The 18826-nt window shown below is 45.3% G+C and overlaps 1 protein-coding gene across 1 annotated transcript; it reads right to left on the reverse strand.

Annotated features, from left to right (window-relative positions):
• Positions 1–2826: 2826 nt before the first annotated feature.
• Positions 2827–17836, reverse strand: LOC140830391 (small COPII coat GTPase SAR1A-like). Its single transcript, XM_073193664.1, has 3 exons — positions 17592–17836; positions 17365–17496; positions 2827–3426 (listed from the first exon to the last, which is right to left on the reverse strand). Exons 1-3 carry the CDS (start codon positions 17718–17720, stop codon positions 3106–3108), a joined length of 582 nt encoding a protein of 193 aa, XP_073049765.1. The 5' UTR covers positions 17721–17836; the 3' UTR covers positions 2827–3105.
• Between the last annotated feature and the right edge of the window lie 990 nt (positions 17837–18826).

Raw genomic sequence — 18826 nt, forward strand, 5'->3', positions numbered from 1 at the left:
GGCAGAGAGTGTCCCAACTAGTCCCATAAACTTTTACCAAGTCACATCAAACTCGTCATCGAGGTACATATGCAGAGTGCAGAGTGTCGATTCCCATCATCGTGCGGTGACATCTGCCATCTGGCTGATTTAAGAAAGGCTGCGCTCCTACAATCCGTGCAAATGAAGACATGGCCTGTGGTTGAAGAAAGAGCAGTAATATACCAGGTTGATAATTTCGGCATGGCAGAAGATGAGAAGCAGAAATCTTGAGTAACAGTCATCATGAATTTGAAGGGGAGCTAGGTGAATGATTCTTTAGGGTGGGTCTTAAATGTTTTTAGAATTTGCACCTCGCTTTGTATGTATTAGTGTAATGTGCCACCGAAAATCAAGAACTTGGATACCCGAACCAAAGCAGTAGCACTACCACAGCCCATGGAAAGAAAGTCTTTTGAGACTGACATGAGAGATTTATGTAACGAGAGTATGTCAATTATGTACTTGCATAACAATATTCGATTAATCTTAACAAGGATGGAAAAAAACATGTGGTATCGTCTTCTTTATGACGAATAAAGAAGTGATGCCAGCATGAGAACGACCATTTCTTTAGCAGCAAGAAAATACAAGATGCTTTCTGTAATTATGAAGTTATAAAATTAGGCTGGTGTCAGAAAAAGCATTGCATCTTTCTATTCTAGCTATGTTCAAATTTTACGTGTAATGTTCAGCATGCATTTGATTCTACGTTGTCCTGTTCAGAAGTTTCTAAATTTACTCTTCTTGGTTAAATATATATTTACCGTGTACTGCGCGTGTGTATTTGATTCCTTCCGGATTGACAGAAAATTGATTTATGGGTTGCACGTGAACTGTGAGAAAGCATCTTTCTTTTTCTTCCACAATCCAAACAACGTAACGGTGAATAATCCACACACACATATATTCTATTCATCAAGCATTTTCAACTTATTCCCACTATTTCCAAAGTTGGGTCGTTCCAAAATCTGCGTAAATTCAGGTCATTATTAACACTAACTAAGAATAAGGACCACAAAGAAAACAAATCCTGGGTCTGAATGATATCCCAATGGTATTGTTGCACAAAATCATGAAATTGTACGTCAGAATTCAGATCATCATATTGGGGAGGAGTTGTCACACTGTGGCTGTCCCATAAACATCTTAAGCTACGTTTGGTTGGAAAGATAGGATAAACTAATGATTAGTATGTAAATGATAAAGAAAATGATTGTGGTAGGATGGATTAATATGGGGTAAAATAATATTATGTTTGGTAAGATTTTTAAGTGTAGGATAATTTTGAATTTTTTGATGAAAAGACGAAATTGCCCTTCCTCTTCGCGGCAGCGGCGACGGCCGGCCGGAAATGGTCCGCCGGAAACGGCCGGCGGGGGGCTGCGGCCGGAAACAACCGGCCGGAAATGGTCGGCCGGCGCCGGCGGTCGGCCGTTGCTCGGCGGGCGGCGGGCGGCGGCGGTCGTTGCGGTGAGTTTGAATTTAGGAGAAGGGTAAAATTGGAAAAATATGATGGATTAAGAGGGATAAATAATCCTAGGAGGTGAGGAGATATTATTTTAACATATCTAATATAACCTAATCATTCATAAGAGGGATAAGGTGGGTTAAATAATCACGCGTACCAAACGAGGGATAAAGTAGGTTAAATAATATAAACCTACTTTATCCCTCAAACCAAACGGAGCCTTACAATCAATTAGTCGGAAAAAATCAAATGACAAAATGTGTTGTCTATCTGTCTAATTTCCACATTAAAGCAGAAAGAAAACGCTTGGCAGGTTTTCGATAAAGACAAATCATGCCATACATATATGATATTTGCAATGTTCTAAATTTCGGCCCAGGCGACCGTCTAGGCGGTTAGGTGCCGGCTGACCACACCGAAAATGTGTTAGTCGGCAGTCTAGTCGTAGTCTGGGAAGTTATATATTTAACATGAAAATCATATTTTCCTGACAAATAAACACAGGATTCGGACAGTTATATATTTAACCTAGACTAGATTCAAGTTACAGACCCCAACGACACAAAAACAGAAAATCAATTCCATTTAACAGCAAGCATATTAGACAAAAACAGTATTATAATCAATTCAAAACACAAACAGATCCATCAGGTAACGGAACTTATTAGTTGGCATTGAACAATAAACATATAGAATGTATTAAAATCAGGAATTGGGAAAGTGAAATTACAAAGTGAACGGATGGATTGTTAAAATCGATCCCAAATCATCAAAAAAATCAATAAAAACTAAACTTGAGCAAAAGAAAAAACAAATCCTGACACCGAACACAATGAAGGGATTGACATACATTAGAATGCTTGAATGTGAAACTGAATTTACAAATTGAATAGATGGATTGTTAAATTCCCAAGTTATCGAAAGTTAAAACTTGTAAATAGAATAACGGTTAATTGGAAAATGAAAACTTGACAATAAATACATTAAAAAGAAAGAAAGCCAACGTAAAAATCAAAAACAAAGTAGAATGCTGTTCGATGGAAGAAAGACGCACGTGTAATGTTAATTTCTAATAACATTTGTATCGTTTCCGCATATTTTATTATTTTTTTATAATAAGAATAATATATTAAGTGTCAACAAATACATCATTACGGCCAAACACAATCTTGCTTAACACTAAGAACGTGCCTAGGCTACAGTATGTGCTACCATGTTAGATGAGCGAGGGGTATACTATACTGGATTAAGCCATCAAGATGTTGGCATCGTCTTTCCGCAAACAATCTGGTAGAGAGATTCGTCGTTTATCCTTCCTATGCCACTTTGCTGGAAAATTAAGATTTTCAAAAATCATATTGAAAATGAGAAATGTTTTCAGGAAAAAGAAAACAAACATTACGTGGTCACTTCCAGGGCTCTTCATAAATTTGGCTCGGTCCAGCTAAATTACTTCAGCAGACCGACCAAATTTTCACTTCACATTACAAACCCAAACCACGAAGCATACAAGGTTTTATCAACGACACAACATAAATGAATGATTCTTGTCATCTTGTCACCATATCTTTTTCGTTCTTCAAACAACAATCATAAGCATCCTATGGATAACCATCTTATTTTATGTATTGAGACACCCACTTGAAGCCGTCACCATACCCCATTTTGCGCACAATACTGCACATGAAAACTTCCAATGGCCGTGCGTTAGAATCAGCAAGATTTACCTTCCCTTTTCCTGTGGTTATGCCAGTGAGGCCGAGGTGATATCGCAGCTCATCTTCCGAGGCAGCATATGGTATGTCGATCTTGTTCCCCAAAATGAGAAATGGGACACTGGCAAGGGACTCGTCAGAAAGAAGAGCGTCTAATTCCTTTTTGGATTCTGCAAACCGTTCCTTGTCATAGGCATCCACCAGATACACTACAGCATCAACCTGTAAAATAATCAAGGAAAGAATTTCAATATTTCAAGATGCTCCCGGTGACAGACGTGGGGAAATTTATAGAAACTTGAAATGATAGCAAAAGGTCGGAGCCAAACCAAAAGCAGCAATATTAGGGGACCTCAGGTTTCTATCTCATTGACATTCATACATCAGCAACCCAATAGACACATTTCTTGAAACACGCTCGTATACATACAGGCAAATGCTGGATCATAACTCAGGAAAAAAAACCGGATGGATGCAAGAGTTGGCTAATCCAAAACCATACGGTCATACGGGTTAATAAGTATTTGGATGTGCCACTAGCTGAGTCAACAAAAACATGTCACTGTACATAGATAATATGACAAATATTACACTGATGCAGCCAAACAAGAAAATCAAAATTGCAGCCAACCCCAATGATACCCCTATAAGGGCTCGGGTCCTGGAGGACCCGGGAAATGTCATTGAGTAGCCCCTATAGAAACCGGGAGGGCGATTGTTACCCACGCGACTGGGCGCTTCATGCATGACCGGGTATTTACTTACCTCCCGAGCAACTAGGGACCGGGCTTTCATGCTGAAGCCGAGGGCTCAATACTCGAGTAACTTACTTAGAGAATCTTACAGATTGTAAGGCAGAAAGCGACTGGGCGGGAAGTCAACGTCTTCCGCCTGAACGTATCCCCGAAAATATGGAGAAGAAAGGGACTGGACATGCAGTCAACGTCCCTTATTCTTGGAGTACCCACGAAGCTATCGGATAGAAAAGGACCCGACAGGCCGTCAACGTCCGAGGGTACAGGTAGTAGGTGAGCACGCGCATCAAGGTAACCCTAGCTTCTCTTCAAATAGCAGGTATCGTTGACATTCTACAGGTCTGAAATTTCTTCACTCTCAAGCATCCATACATATTGCTTTAAGTTCCCTCTCGACAACCCTGCTGACTTAAGCATCGGAGTGGTCACGCCGGACACCCTTCCGGCGCCCATTCACGAGTTCCTTTCATTGTTTGCAGGTCACGATCGAAGCCATCTACCTTGCTCATTTTCCTAAACAACACTATAAATTCTTGATTTGACCCGGTGGAGCACCCGACCCTGCTCATCCATTTTACCCGGATCACATCATTGGCGCCGTCTGTGGGAAATTGAAACTAAGGCGTTGATATGGCTCACACGAGGAAAACTAACCAGAACACTTCCCGGGTCCAAGGAGTTGACGCGAATCATTCAAGACAAGAGGACGCCCCTCCCGATCTTATCACTATGACTCCAGCGGAGTTTGATAGACGCATTAACGAAGCCATAGAGAGAGCTATGGCCAGGCGGGAAGCTTCCCACCATGATATACCACTCGAGAAAGAACCAGAAAAAGAGCAGGAGCAGCAGCAAGAATTGAGGGAGGAGGAGAAAAGGGGAGAAGTGGAGGAATCCTCTGCTGGTTCTAAGTCACCAACGATGGTCGAGGAAATGCTGGAGTTAAAACAGAAAATGAAAGTCCTGGAAGGACAGCTGGAAAATCGTGGTTCTTCTCGGACGTCTGTCAAAGGACGCCCGTTTGCTGAGGCTATCGTCCGGGAACCTCTTCCTGGAAACTTTAAATCTGCTAAAGTAATGGCGTATGATGGAAACGAGGACCCGGAAGAACACCTGGCCAGGTTCGAGAATATGGCTATGCTGCACTGTTACACTGATAGGATCAAGTGTAAAGTGTTTTTAACCACGCTGGTGGACTCAGCTCAGAGATGGTTTGATGGATTGGCTCCATTGAGTATTAAATCATTTGAGGATTTTCAGAAAGCCTTCTTACACCATTTCAGCAGCAGTAAGAAGTATAAGAAAACTGCTTTCAGTTTGTTCGAAGTGAGACAGGGACCGGAGGAAAGTTTGAGGATGTATATCAAGAGGTTTAACAAAGTGGCCTTGGATGTGCCAACTTGTGCTGCAGAGACAAAAACTACTGCCTTCACTCAAGGCCTAAAAGAGAGTGAGTTCTTCAAGTCATTAACGAAAAAAGTGCCTGAAGATTTTGAGGATTTGCTGTCTAGGGCAGAGAAGTATATCAATATGGAAGAAGCCTAGAAACAAAAGAGGGAAGCCATCAAGAAGGAAAGAGGGGACCGGGCACCTAAGCCCGAGGAGAGGGGACCACGGCGGGGTAATCCAGGGCACTTTTCCCCGCATGTGCCTTTGAAAATTATCCGAGAAAGAGAAGTGCAGGAATGCAGTAGGGATCCGATTCCCAGTCATCAGCTGTCCCAACCCGGGAAAAGTGGATTTTGCACCAGGCATGGTGTGTGTCAGCATAACACCGAGAATTGTAAGGCTTTGAAAAGAAGTTATGTCCCACCCACCAACCAGGGGTATGACCAGTACACCAAAAGGTCGAGAGGTCCACCTTGGACCCCCCGGCCGCCAGTATCTCATGCTCGAGTAGACTCAAGAAACAACCCGGGAAACCATATGGGTAGGAGGAGGGAGCCAGAACCTGAGAAGAGGAGCCCTTCGTCCCCTGTTGCTGGAGTGATTAAGATGATATCGGGAGGATCCACCGATGGAGATTCAAATCGGGCCAGGAAATCAAGAAGTAGGCGGGAGTGTCTGGAGGTGGAGGGATATAGGAGGAACGAGGCCGTGATCAGTTTTGACCCGGAGGACCTGAAGGGAATAAACATGCCCCACAATGACGCTTTGGTTATCCAAGCCCGGGTGGCCAATTACGACATCCTGAGAGTCTTCGTGGATTCCGACAGTTCAGTCAATGTGATTTTCAAAGATGCCTTAGTACAGATGGATTTGCAAGGGTTTAAGTTGGAAGCTGTGGAGACTGCCCTTTTTGGTTTTGCGGGACATGCAGTTTATCCGGAGGGAGAAATTGTTCTGCCACTCACTCTAGGCTCCCGGGACATCAAGAAAACGGTCATGACCACCTTCACAGTGGTGGACTCCCCATCATCTTACAATATCATTCTGGGGAGGCCGGCCATGAATGAGTTGAGGGCAGTAGCATCTACTTATCATCAAAAGATCAAATTTCCAGTGAGGAACCAGGTGGGAGAAGTTCGTGGAGTCAACCCTCTTCCCGAAAATGTTATGTGGAAGGTATCCGGGCAGATCAGGGCAAATCAAAAAAGGAGGGGAAGAAACCCAGGGTGGAGGAAGTTTGGAAGGGTGGAGTGGAGAAAGGAGAAGTCCACTTTGTGGCAGAGGAAGAACAGGAAGCTGTGGAGATAGGACCAGGCCGACAGATGCGGGTGGCCCGAGACCTCGATATATCCACCCGGGTCAGTTTACTTAACTGTTTAAAGACTAATATTCATGTGTTTGCCTGGTCCCAGCAGGAACTAACAGGGATTTCACCCCTGATATCTGAGCATCAATTAAACATTCTCCCAGGAGCTCACCCGATCAAACAGAAGAAGAGACACTTTGGTCCCGAGAAAGACAAAGTTATTGAGGAGCAGGTGAAAGAGTTGCTGCAAGCCGGCCACATCCGGGAGGTACAATTTCCTACATGGCTCTCGAATGTGGTGCTGGTACCCAAAGCTGCCGGGAAATAGAGGATGTGTGTTGATTTTCGGGACCTCAATAAGGCTTATCCCAAGGATCATTACCCATTGCCCCGGATTGACCAGTTGGTGGATTCCACCTCGGGCTTCGAGCTGCTCAGTTTCATGGACGCCTATCAGGGATATCATCAAATCCCCTTAGCAAAAAATGATCAAGATAAGGCCAGTTTCATCACCTCGGGAGGTACATTTTGTTATGTTGTGATGCCTTTCGGGTTGAAAAATGCAGGGGCCACATATCAGCGTTTAATGGATAAAGTCTTTGAGAAGCAGCTGGGAAGGAATCTGGAGGTTTATGTGGACGTTATTTTGGGAAAGTCAAAAGAGGTGATGAATTTTATCGATGATTTGGAAGAAACCTTTACCACTCTGACATCTTATGGGATCAAGCTCAATCCCGCTAAATGTATTTTCGGAGTCAAAGAGTGGTAAGTTCTTGGGCTTTATAGGACAGAGCGGGGGATCGAGGTCAACCAAGAAAAAGTGAAGTCCGTCTTATGTATGCCTTCTACCCGATCTGTCAAAGAAGTGCAGAAGCTGACCGGGAGGATTGCCTCCCTATCTCGGTTTATATCTCGCTCAGCCCACAGAAGTTATCCTTTTTTTCAGGTTCTCAGAAAAGCCCAAAAATTCGGATGGGATGACAAGTGCGAGCAGGCTTTCCAAGATCTTAAAAAGCATCTAGCTGAGCTTCCAGTTCTGGTAAAGCCTGAGCCCGGGGATAAATTGTTTGTCTATTTATCCACTACTGAATATGCTGTCAGCTCTGTCCTAATAAAGGAAGAAGGCTCGGATCAAAAGCCTGTCTATTATGTCAGTCACGCCCTAAGAGGTCCCGAGCTGCGGTATAGTGAAGTGGAGAAGATGGCCTTGGCTTTAGTTGTGACTGCCCGGAAATTGCGGCCTTATTTTCTATCGCATCCTATTATCGTTCTTACTAACAGCCCGCTTGGAAGAATTATGACACATTCTGAAGTATCCGGGCGGATGATCAAATGGAATGTGGAATTGGGGGAATACGATATTGAGTATAAGCCCCGGTTGGCCATAAAAGCGCAGGCTTTATCCGATTTCCTATCTGAGATGATTCAACCTGCTGAGGAAGAAAGATGGAGGGTGTTTGTAGACGGGGCTTCTTGCCTGGTTGGATGTGGAGTAGGAGTCGTGATAATCTCCCCATCGGGAGAGAAGATTAAATTGGCAGTCAAAATTGGTTCCAGGGTAACAAATAATGAAGCAGAATATGAGGCTGTTCTAGCCGGCGTCCGGGCTGCCCGAGAAATTGGTGCGGCTAGGATTATATTGTATTCCGATTCACAGTTGATTACTCAGCAGATCAAGGGCACGTATGAGGTCAAGGACGACAAAATGCTCAAATATTTGCATCTCATCAAAGCCCAGGCAGTAGTGTTTGTGGATTGGAGCATCGAACAGATACCCCGAGAAGAAAATGGAGAGGCTGATGCCCTAGCAAAAATGGCTGCTTCTTTGTCGGAAGACAGCACCCGGGAGGTTTTATTTGTTTCCCGAGCAGTTTTAACTATTGAAGAAGAAGAAATGTTGACGATACCCGAGGATTCTTGGATGACCCCTCTGATCAAATTCATTCGGGACAATGAATTGCCCGAGGAGAGAGCTCGAGCACAGAAAATAAAAAGACAAGCCCCCAGGTTTGTTCTCTTAAATAATATCTTATACAGGAGATCATTCCAGGGACCATTGTTGAAGTGTTTGAGCGGGAAGGAAGAGATTTATGTTCTTCAAGAGATTCATGAAGGATGCTGTGGTGAGCATTTGGGGGGGACATCTTTAGCTCGGAAAGCGATGCTAGCCGGGTTCTGGTGGCCGACTCTTCACCATGATTCAGCTCGAGTGGTCCGGACTTGTGAAAGCTGTCAACATCATTCCAACTTTCAGCACAGCCCAGCCACTCCTATGAAGCCTATTTGGGCGTCTTGTCCTTTTGATCAGTGGGGTATGGATATAGTCGGCCCATTGCCAGTTGCTCGGGCCCAGAAAAAATTCCTGTTGGTGGCTGTGGATTACTTCTCCAAATGGGTGGAAGCCGAGCCCTTGGCTAAAATCACCGAGCAAGAGGTTTTGAAATTCTTATGGAAGAATATAGTATGTCGCTTCGGCATACCCCGGCGATTGATTTCGGATAATGGGAGACAGTTTCAAGGAAAAGAAATAACGTCTTGGTGCCAGGAAATGAAGATCACCCAGTCCTTCACTTCCGTTGCGTACCCTCAGGCCAATGGGCAGACAAAAGTTGTAAACAGAATCATTGTGCAGGCTTTAAAGACCAGACTGCAAAGCAAAGGGAAGGACTGGGTAGAAGAATTACCCAGCGTACTATGGGCATACAGGACTACTCCTCGGACACCTACCCAAGAAACTCCATTCAGCTTGGTGTATGGATCTGAGGCCATCCTTCCTGTTGAGATCGGTCAAACATCTGCCCGGGTAGAATCTTACCCGAGCAACAATGAGGGTAGCCGTGCATTGGAACTGGATCTATTAGAAGAAAAGAGGGACCAAGCCATGATCCGGATGGAGGCATATCGAAACCGGGTCATGAAATCCTACAACAAAAAGGTCCGAGTTCGAGACTTGCAGATAGGGGACTTGGTGATGAAGAAGGTTAATCCAGCTGGGGACGTGGGCAAGCTCGAAGCTCGATGGGAGGGGCCTTACAAAATCATTAAGAGAGTCAGTTCAGGATCCTTTTACCTAGAATATGCTCAGGGTAAACTTCTTAAGAGACCTTGGAATGTACTTCATTTGAAGAAATATTACGCTTAGCCAATGAACAGCTGTAATTTTCACTTTGAAGAAATAATAAAGGATCGTTTTCCTCATTCTTTTGCCTACTATAAGTGATATTGTGTAAAACTGAGGAGACATAAGCCCAGGGTTCTACTCCCTGGCTCGGGGCTCCGTACCTCGACCATTCCAAAGTCCCGGGACCTGTTCCCCGGCCTAAGGTTCCGTACCTTAGTTCTACATAAGCCCAGGGTTCTACTCCCTGGCTCGGGGCTCCGTACCTCGACCATTCCAAAGTCCCGGGACCTGTTCCCCGGCCTAAGGTTCCGTACCTTAGTTCTACATAAGTCCAGGGTTCTACTCCCTGGCTCGGGGCTCCGTACCTCGACCATTCCAAAGTCCCGGGACCTGTTCCCCGGCCTAAGGTTCCGTACCTTAGTTCTACATAAGCCCAGGGTTCTACTCCCTGGCTCGGGGCTCCGTACCTCGACCATTCCAAAGTCCCGGGACCTGTTCCCCGGCCTAAGGTTCCGTACCTTAGTTCTACATAAGCCCAGGGTTCTACTCCCTGGCTCGGGGCTCCGTACCTCGACCATTCCAAAGTCCCGGGACCTGTTCCCCGGCCTAAGGTTCCGTACCTTAGTTCTACATAAGCCCAGGGTTCTACTCCCTGGCTCGGGGCTCCGTACCTCGACCATTCCAAAGTCCCGGGACCTGTTCCCCGGCCTAAGGTTCCGTACCTTAGTTCTACATAAGCCCAGGGTTCTACTCCCTGGCTCGGGGCTCCGTACCTCGACCATTCCAAAATCCCGGGACCTGTTCCCCGGTCTAAGGTTCCGTACCTTAGTTCTACATAAGCCCAGGGTTCTACTCCCTGGCTCGGAGCTCCGTACCTCGACCATTCCAAAGCCCCGGGACCTGTTCCCCGGCTTAAAGTTCCGCACCTTGGCTCCTCATAAACCCAGAGCACTACATCCTGTTAAGTGTCCGTTCGTTCCAGGCATTCACATCACAGATATCCATTTAAAGTGCGGAAGGCTAATACCCGTTCACATGATTTGGTATCTTAGTTAGTTCTCAACACTTGGAAAATTGTTAGATTTGTTAGAACGAGAATGTCCTGATCATATAAGGAACGAGTACTGAATTTTTGTAAATATTGCGAAGAAGGATAAAAGGAAAGAAAATATTCCATTACTACAAAGCCCGAAGGCAGGGAGTGAACTTAAAAATGAAAAGAGGACAAGCCTATTCTATATCAGCAGAGGGCTGTTTTCTGGCTCTTTCGCCTCCTCTGTCGGCTTCTCTATTTGCCCTGCTTCTCCCTCTCCAGGTTTTTCTTCTTCCTCCCCCTCTACGGACTCCTCCTGTTTCTCCTCCTCTACCGGTTCCTCTCCGTCCTCCTCTTCGGATGTACCCTCGTTGCCTCCCACCCCGGCTCCTGCAAGAGATGCAATGGCTAGCCCGAAGTCTGGAAAGTTGGCTCTATCCTTGGGGATAAGCTCGGCTTCCTGGAATTGTTGAAGGCATTTTTTGAAGCCAGTCTTAAAGAAAGGATAAGCTCGATCCTCAACGGCCGCCTTGAATTCTGAGGATTCCAGGAAGGAAGTCCGCAGTTGCTCTTTTTGGCGCTCAGACTCGGCTAGAGCCTTCTCGGCTCTTTCAGCCCGGGACATTTGTTCTTCTATGACATCTATCAGGGAGGCGTTCTTGCGATCAAGAATCGATTGATGCCTTTGAAGAGTTTCCTCCCTGATATGACTTTCATTTAATTCCTCCCTGGCTTTGGCCAGCTCCGCCTGAGCAGACTCCACAGAGCCTTGAAAGGTTGCCACTGTCTCCGAATGGAATCCCTTCAATTGAGCAAGCTCCGCTTGAATAAGCTCGTTCGTCTCTTGGAAGACCCGGAGTTGGGGAGCCTGGTGGTTGGCTAAGGAGGACACCTCTTCATAGGCTGACATTAACATATGTGCACCCTATTTTTCAGAGAGAAGGCAGGGTTGGCAAGGTCATATAAAAAAAAAAAAAAAAAAAAGGGGGGAGAGAAGATAGGGGAAGAAAGAAGCTTACAGCCAGAAGTTTGTTCAAGCCACCCAGGCATCGAGGGGTTGGCGGCATGCTCTTCAGGAAGGCCTGGTCAGTAGGAAGGAGCATTCGCTTGAGGAAGTCTGCCCCAACCGGGAGGCTCCCTCGGTGGAGAAGACAGACCCGCTGGGCTGCGAAGGGAGGAAGGGCCCCTGGAAAAATTCTGGGAGAGGCCCCTGGAAGGATTCTGGGAGAGGCCCTTGGAGAGGTTCCTGTGAAGGTTCTTGGAGGGGTGCCTGGTCATCGCGCATAAGGGGAGGCGTGTCTGACTGAATCGCTTGAAAGGAAGCCTGGCCTCCCGCTTGATCATCCTCGCTGAGAGTCACCACCGGGATGGTCGTAACTCTTCTTGGCCTTTGGCTAAGGGGGAGGAGGTCCTCATCATCTTCCCTGGATTCAGGCGCCGTTCTCTTAAGTTCAAATTGCACCCGGGCCGTCTCCTTCGCCCGGGCAGCCACATCCTCCGCTCTCTTTTCAGCAGCGGCCTTTCGGGCTGCCTTTTTCTTCTCCTTGGCCGCCTTCTCGGCTGCCCATCTTTTGGCAAAAGCCTCTTCCATTAAATCTGCATAAGGAGCAGGCAAGGGTAAAATCCAAATGCAAATACAAAGTCAGGGAGCAATCGCACAACATGTAAAGGAAAGTTACCAGGTTGATGGCCCGAGCCAGCAACTTCATCAATCACTTGGTCAATCGGGTCCTCAACCCGGGCACTTAAATGATAAGCAACCAGTTGTTCTTAGGCAATAAGGACGGAGGAAGAAAACTTTCTACCCTCTACCAGGGCGAGGCTTCGGATGTAAAATTCTTCAGATTTGTACGCCTGAGGAAGTTCTGGCTGTTGAGGAAGAGAAGGGAGGAACTCGGTTGAACAATCAAGAGAACCCGGGAGACGAATGAAAAAATATCTTCCTTTCCACCCCTTTTGAGAGGAAGGGATGTCATCAAGAAAGCGGGCATTAAGCCGAGCAGAAAGGGAAAAGGCGTTATCTCCTAATCTACAAATAAAGAAATAATGCAGAACTTTGGAATTTATTACCAGATCATGCGTACGGAAGAGAACAAAAACCGAAGCCATGATCCGGAAAGAGTTGGGATGAAATTGATTGATAGGTACACCAAAAAATTTGGCAACCTCGACGTAGAACGGAGCAATGGGAAATCGAAGACCGTTGCGGAGTTGGTCTCGAAAAAAAGTAATATAACCCGAGGGGGGTTGATCCGCCCGGTCAGAAGGTCCGGGTATAAGAATAGGATAAGAAGAAGGAATGACCCCTAGGGTTCGAAGTTCTTTTTCTGCTCCGGGTCGCAGGGAGCTTTACAGAGAAGAGAACCATGGAATCTCGGGGGCCTCGGTTAAAGGGTGGTCGGAAGCCCGGGCTTTACCCTTACCCTTATCCTTTTTTGGGATCCGGGATATGCCCGAAGAAGAAGGTTTAGAAGGTCTCGAGGAAGATTGGGGTTTTAAGATTATAGGTTTTTGGACAGTCTGGGTAGAAGGGCGACGAGAAGTAGGAGAAGGAGACGAATCAGAACGAAGGGCTGCGGATTCATACCCTGACGAACCTCGAGCATTGGCCCCGGAAGTAGAAGAAGTAGAATTAGACATAAGGGAAAGAAAAAACTTACAAATGCGGTGGAAGATCGTCGGAGCAAGGAAACTTTGAATGCCGGAACTGCGAGAAGAGAATTTGCAAGGGCTTCGCCGAGAATGCTGATTTGAAAGTGATTTTTGGGAAAACCTAGGGTCGCTATATATAGGAGATGGGGAATGATCGGAACCGTCGATTGAGTGAACGCGTGTGCGGTTTCGATGCGCCTCGAAAGTTGCGACGGGCAGAACGAAAAGACAGTTACACAGATCGAGATGTCATGATGTTTTATCTCCTCGGAATACGAAACATTACTAGCCGTCGGGATAGATGAACACGTGTCGTTGTAGTAACGTGTGGATAGGCCGGGAGGTTTAGGAGAACTCGGCAAGTTCGTTTCATAGCTCGGGAACCTAGAGACCCAGGACGGAGATTTCTAAGTCCGAATAATCCGAGACCCCGGCATCTTGTTATAGTCAAAAGGTTCGATAGCCCGGGATTATATTTTAAGTTCGGGGGGATCAGGTTATTGCAAATAACTGTAAGTCTATTGATTCGGTCCGCATAAATTCGCACAAGATTTATTTGCAGAAGAGTAAAGCGATAGAAGTCGATAAAATTTCCATTACATAAAATAGCGGCGAAAAGTTATGGGATCCATTATGTTAGATACAGAATCCTGCCACTCCGTTATCCAATTAGTTAATTCGTGAATGCGGAGGTCAATGAAGAATTCATTCTTCATTATCTTGTCCAGGGCATGCCACTCTTTCCACAGCATCATGTGCAGCAGAACTTCATCGTCAAATAGATCGGTCACCCGGTCTACTACAAATTCTCGGATATACTTCCTCGCTCTGGCTCTTTGCGCTCGAGTAGTGGCCAAGCGATTGCGATAAGTATAATCCAAGTCATGAACCTTGTCCCGCACGGCCATGACCTTCGCCCATATATGTTCCTCGATTTCCCTCTTCAGTTCCTCCACATGAGGACGCATCTCCGGGGTCACTAGGACATGTGTACTGCTGCAGGCACTGGAACCGCTTGAATTCGACATTTTGAATTGAGAGTCACTTTACATCTATCCCCCCTTATTTATAGGTGAACGTTTTTAAATGTGGAGGAAATACAAGGGTCCCAGCCAGCGGAATCGTCCCCTCTATGGGTCAAAGGAAAAAGTTAATCGAAGCCATCGAATCTAAACACGTGGGCGGTCAGGATATTCCTTGAAAATTGTACTAAGAAGGTGAAGGGGCATTGACGGTTACCAAGGCGCCCGACTGATACATCTGGGAATACGGAACGTTCTCATTCGGTGAGAGTTTTAATGATGAGCTGTATATCATCCGGATACCACGTGAATAGTCCGGGAGGTTTGAGGCCCCGGCATATTATTCTAAGTCCGGGAGGTTCGAGGCCCCGACATATTATTCTAAGTCCGGGAGGTTTGAGGCCCCGGCATATCATTCTAAGTCCGGGAGGTTTGAGGCCCCGGCATATTATTCTAAGTCCGGGAGGTTTGAGGCCCCGGCATATTATTCTAAGTCCGGGAGGTTTGAGGCCCCGGCATATCATTCTAAGTCCGGGAGGTTTGAGGCCCCGGCATATTATTCTAAGTCCGGGAGGTTTGAGGCCCCGGCATATTATCTTAAGACCGGGAGATTCGAGGTCCCAGCATATTGTTGTAAACCCGAGAAATGCGGAGCTCGGGCGCCCTTTTTGTTTTATTAGTACGAAATCCTCACGTCTCCGTTCGTTACTTATTAGTAGTTAATCTTGTCAGTCGAGTTAGACAGTCCGTGAGATATGCATCAGATAAAATAGTAAAAGACAGTAAACTCGGATGATAATTTTATTTAACGAAATTACTTCGAATTACATCGAAATATGCCTCCTCTACGAAGGCTTTCCACAAGAACATCCAACGTCTCACTTCTCGTGTAGCCCTTCCTTCATAGCCCTTGGCGTCAGTGATATCGTTGAGAGTGTTCCTCTCTTTTCGAAGCATCAGTTCGTACATGCGGTCCTCTTCAAAAGGATCCCCCAACTCGGAAATATTTAGATACTCCCGATACTTCTCCAATTTCGCTAGAAGCCGAGGAGTATTAGCCTCACCGCAGTAGTAGAGAAGATGTAACTCCTGCAGTGCCTCCCAGAAGGCGAGAATTTTGTGAAAGACCTCCTCCTCTATTTCCGTCTTATGCCTCTCTGAGGATGCATTCATGAACTCTTCTGCCAGATCAGGGACGCTGGGATTGCAAGCACCTGCCATTGTATCTTCCTAACAACACTTTGCTGGTATGATGACGGATCGGTAAGGCCCTATTTATAATAAGAACAAATTAATGATGACCGCTGATCTTCAAGATGCCTGAACGGTTGAGATAAGTTTTGGAAATTGTGCCGGGAGGGGGAAAGACGTGCACAGTTGTCGAGGTGTCAGACTTATCCATTTCTCGAGATGTGGAGCGTTTTCTAGTAGGAATTAATTGTGGGTGCATCTCATTATAACGAATGCAACATCCAGAGGGGCTGGATAACAATTCATTAGGGTCCGGGAGACAAATCATCCAGGCGTGACATCTCTTCTACGGGATATTTAAAGGCTCCGATGCTATTATACACCGTGAATTATTTCACACCAATCGGGACAGCGAGTGAGACTCCAGCCCGACTATTTTAGGGATGGGTGGTGATACCCCTATAAGGGCTCGGGTCCTGGAGGACCCGGGAAATGTCATTGAGTAGCCCCTATAGAAACCGGGAGGGCGATTGTTACCCACGCGACTGGGCGCTTCATGCATGACCGGGTATTTACTTACCTCCCGAGCAACTAGGGACCGGGCTTTCATGCTGAAGCCGAGGGCTCAATACTCGAGTAACTTACTCAGAGAATCTTACAGATTGTAAGGCAGAAAGCGACTGGGCGGGAAGTCAACGTCTTCCGCCTGAACGTATCCCCGAAAATATGGAGAAGAAAGGGACTGTACATGCAGTCAACGTCCCTTATTCTTGGAGTACCCACGAAGCTATCGGATAGAAAGGGACCCGACAGGCCGTCAACGTCCGAGGGTACAGGTAGTAGGTGAGCACGCGCATCAAGGTAACCCTAGCTTCTCTTCAAATAGCAGGTATCGTTGACATTCTACAGGTCTGAAATTTCTTCTCTCAAGCATCCATACATATTGCTTTAAGTTCCCTCTTGACAACCCTGCTGACTTAAGCATCGGAGTGGTCACGCCGGACACCCTTCCGGCGCCCATTCACGAGTTCCTTTCATTGTTTGCAGGTCACGATCGAAGCCATCTACCTTGCTCATTTTCCTAAACAACACTATAAATTCTTGATTTGACCCGGTGGAACACCCGACCCTGCTCATCCATTTTACCCGGATCACATCACCCAACAACTGTTCAAACATCCATTTATATTATTTTTGGAATACAGACTGACAGGAGAATAAATACGCCGGATTCCAGGAGCTATATCCCCTTCCATCTTTCAGCCAAAAATGCCAGCAGTACACTACAACTAGGGGTCTAAAAATAAAAGAATATCCAACAATCAAACATATGAAATAAAAATACCACTCCACAAGATGATTACCAACCAATTTAGCACAACCGAATCACTTATTAGAACACGGGAAACATTAGCAAAAGCTGGGAGTATAGCCAAAGTTAAGGCAGGGACGACAGACCCAAATGCACGAGCATTGGAGTCACCTAAAATACACAATCGGTAAGTTAAATTTCAAGTTCTCCCCCTTCCCAGAGCAATCGATTTATGTATACACAATAAAAATAAATTAAAGGCTTTCCTTAAAAGTAAAAATTTCATTAAACTTGATAAACACAAAAATTGAAATTACACAATCACCACAAAACTACAGGACACAACAAATTTCACACATATCATCCATATATGACCTACCTTGGCATAGTAATCCTTCCAAACTCTGCGGGCGATCTGATGCCCTCCCAAATCAAAAGCCTTAAACTTTATCTTCCCAATACTCAGCTCTTCAGATGTCGGATATTGGGTCGGTTGATGCTGCACTAATCTCTGCATCAATCAATCAATCAATGAATCACCGAATCCAATTACTAAGCATAAAGCAACAAAATCATCAATTTTCACAAATCTTGATAGATATATACCTCGTCCTTGAGCATATGGAGCAGGGTGGTTTTGCCGGCATTGTCGAGGCCAAGAAACAAGATCTTCGCCTCTTTCTGCCACAATCCTAGGGATGCCAACACGCCATAAAACCAGTCCAACAGGAACATTTCGCCACGCAAACTAGACCGCGATTCCCACAGATCTGGACTGGATTTTCTCAAGATCGTAGAAATTGTTCGACGTTTTTCAAACGGGATTTTAATTAAAAAATAAAAAATATATATATAAATTTACCAAAATATCAAATAGATTTTCAGAAAATAATTTGTAATAAGATGGGCCGGTTTTTGTTTTTTATTTTATAATTGTTCGAGTTTGAAATCTCTACATTCCCAGAACGAAATTATGCAAGTCTAAGATATAATATGCATAATACATATGAGCCGCAAATGTTAATTCTTGTCTTTTCAATTCCCCTTGGGCTTATGTTTGATAATAAGAGAGAATAATATTAGTTTTGCATCCAAGATTTCTCTCGTCGTTTCTCTCCTAGGGCTTCGACGTGAGTAGTTTTCCTATCAAGGGTAGGTTTCTTCCGGGTTTTCTTATCAGGATCTTTCTACTATGGATGCTGAAGAAATCTCCAGAAGGGTGACCAAGTTGAAATTGTCTGCTAATAGCTCTGAAGACATGATAACAATTCCTGACGAGCTGGAATCTATTGGCCATCTTCGTTTGGAATCTTGCCTTGTGGGTAAGGTTTTCTCCCCCAAATCAATTAATCGGGAGACCTTTAAAACCCAAATGCCTCGAATCCTTCAGGCCAAGAAAAAGGTGCGTATCGAGGTTATAGGAGAGAACATCTTTCTGTTGGATTTTGCTTCACCTATTGACCGTCGTCATGCACTGTTGGACGGGCCTTGGACTTTCTTCAAAGACTTAATTGTGTTCAAAGCTCCTACGGGTCTACAAAAAACTGCTGATATAGTGTTTGATGAAATTCCTATTTGGATTCAATGTCATAATGTTCCACTAGCTTATATGTATTCAGACATTCTGCGCAACATTGGCTCGAAAATAGGACAGGTTATCGAAGTGGATGAGGCTCATGATGGACAATGCACGGGGAGGTATGCTAGAATTCGAGTATTGTTGAATATTACAAAACCTTTGAAACAGGGTATATGGATTCAAGCAGACAACTCCAGGGAAGAAATCTGTATTATTCTTGTCTATGAGAAATTACCTAATTTCTGCTTCAAATGTGGGCTAA

This window comes from Primulina eburnea, chromosome 4, assembly GCF_022965805.1.
Source record: "Primulina eburnea isolate SZY01 chromosome 4, ASM2296580v1, whole genome shotgun sequence".
NCBI lineage: Eukaryota > Viridiplantae > Streptophyta > Magnoliopsida > Lamiales > Gesneriaceae > Primulina > Primulina eburnea.

What these genes read in the sequence shown, in the direction of transcription:
- LOC140830391 (XM_073193664.1), bottom strand. Translation starts at nt 17,720, where the DNA reads ATGTTCCTGTTGGACTGGTTTTATGGCGTGTTGGCATCCCTAGGATTG. An exon ending in TCCATATGCTCAAGGACGAG is followed by an intron (nt 17,497 to 17,591) that starts GTATATATCTAT and finishes TGATTGATGCAG; the next exon opens with AGATTAGTGCAGCATCAACC. An exon ending in GGAAGGATTACTATGCCAAG is followed by an intron (nt 3,427 to 17,364) that starts GTAGGTCATATA and finishes ATTATTTTACAG; the next exon opens with GTTGATGCTGTAGTGTATCT.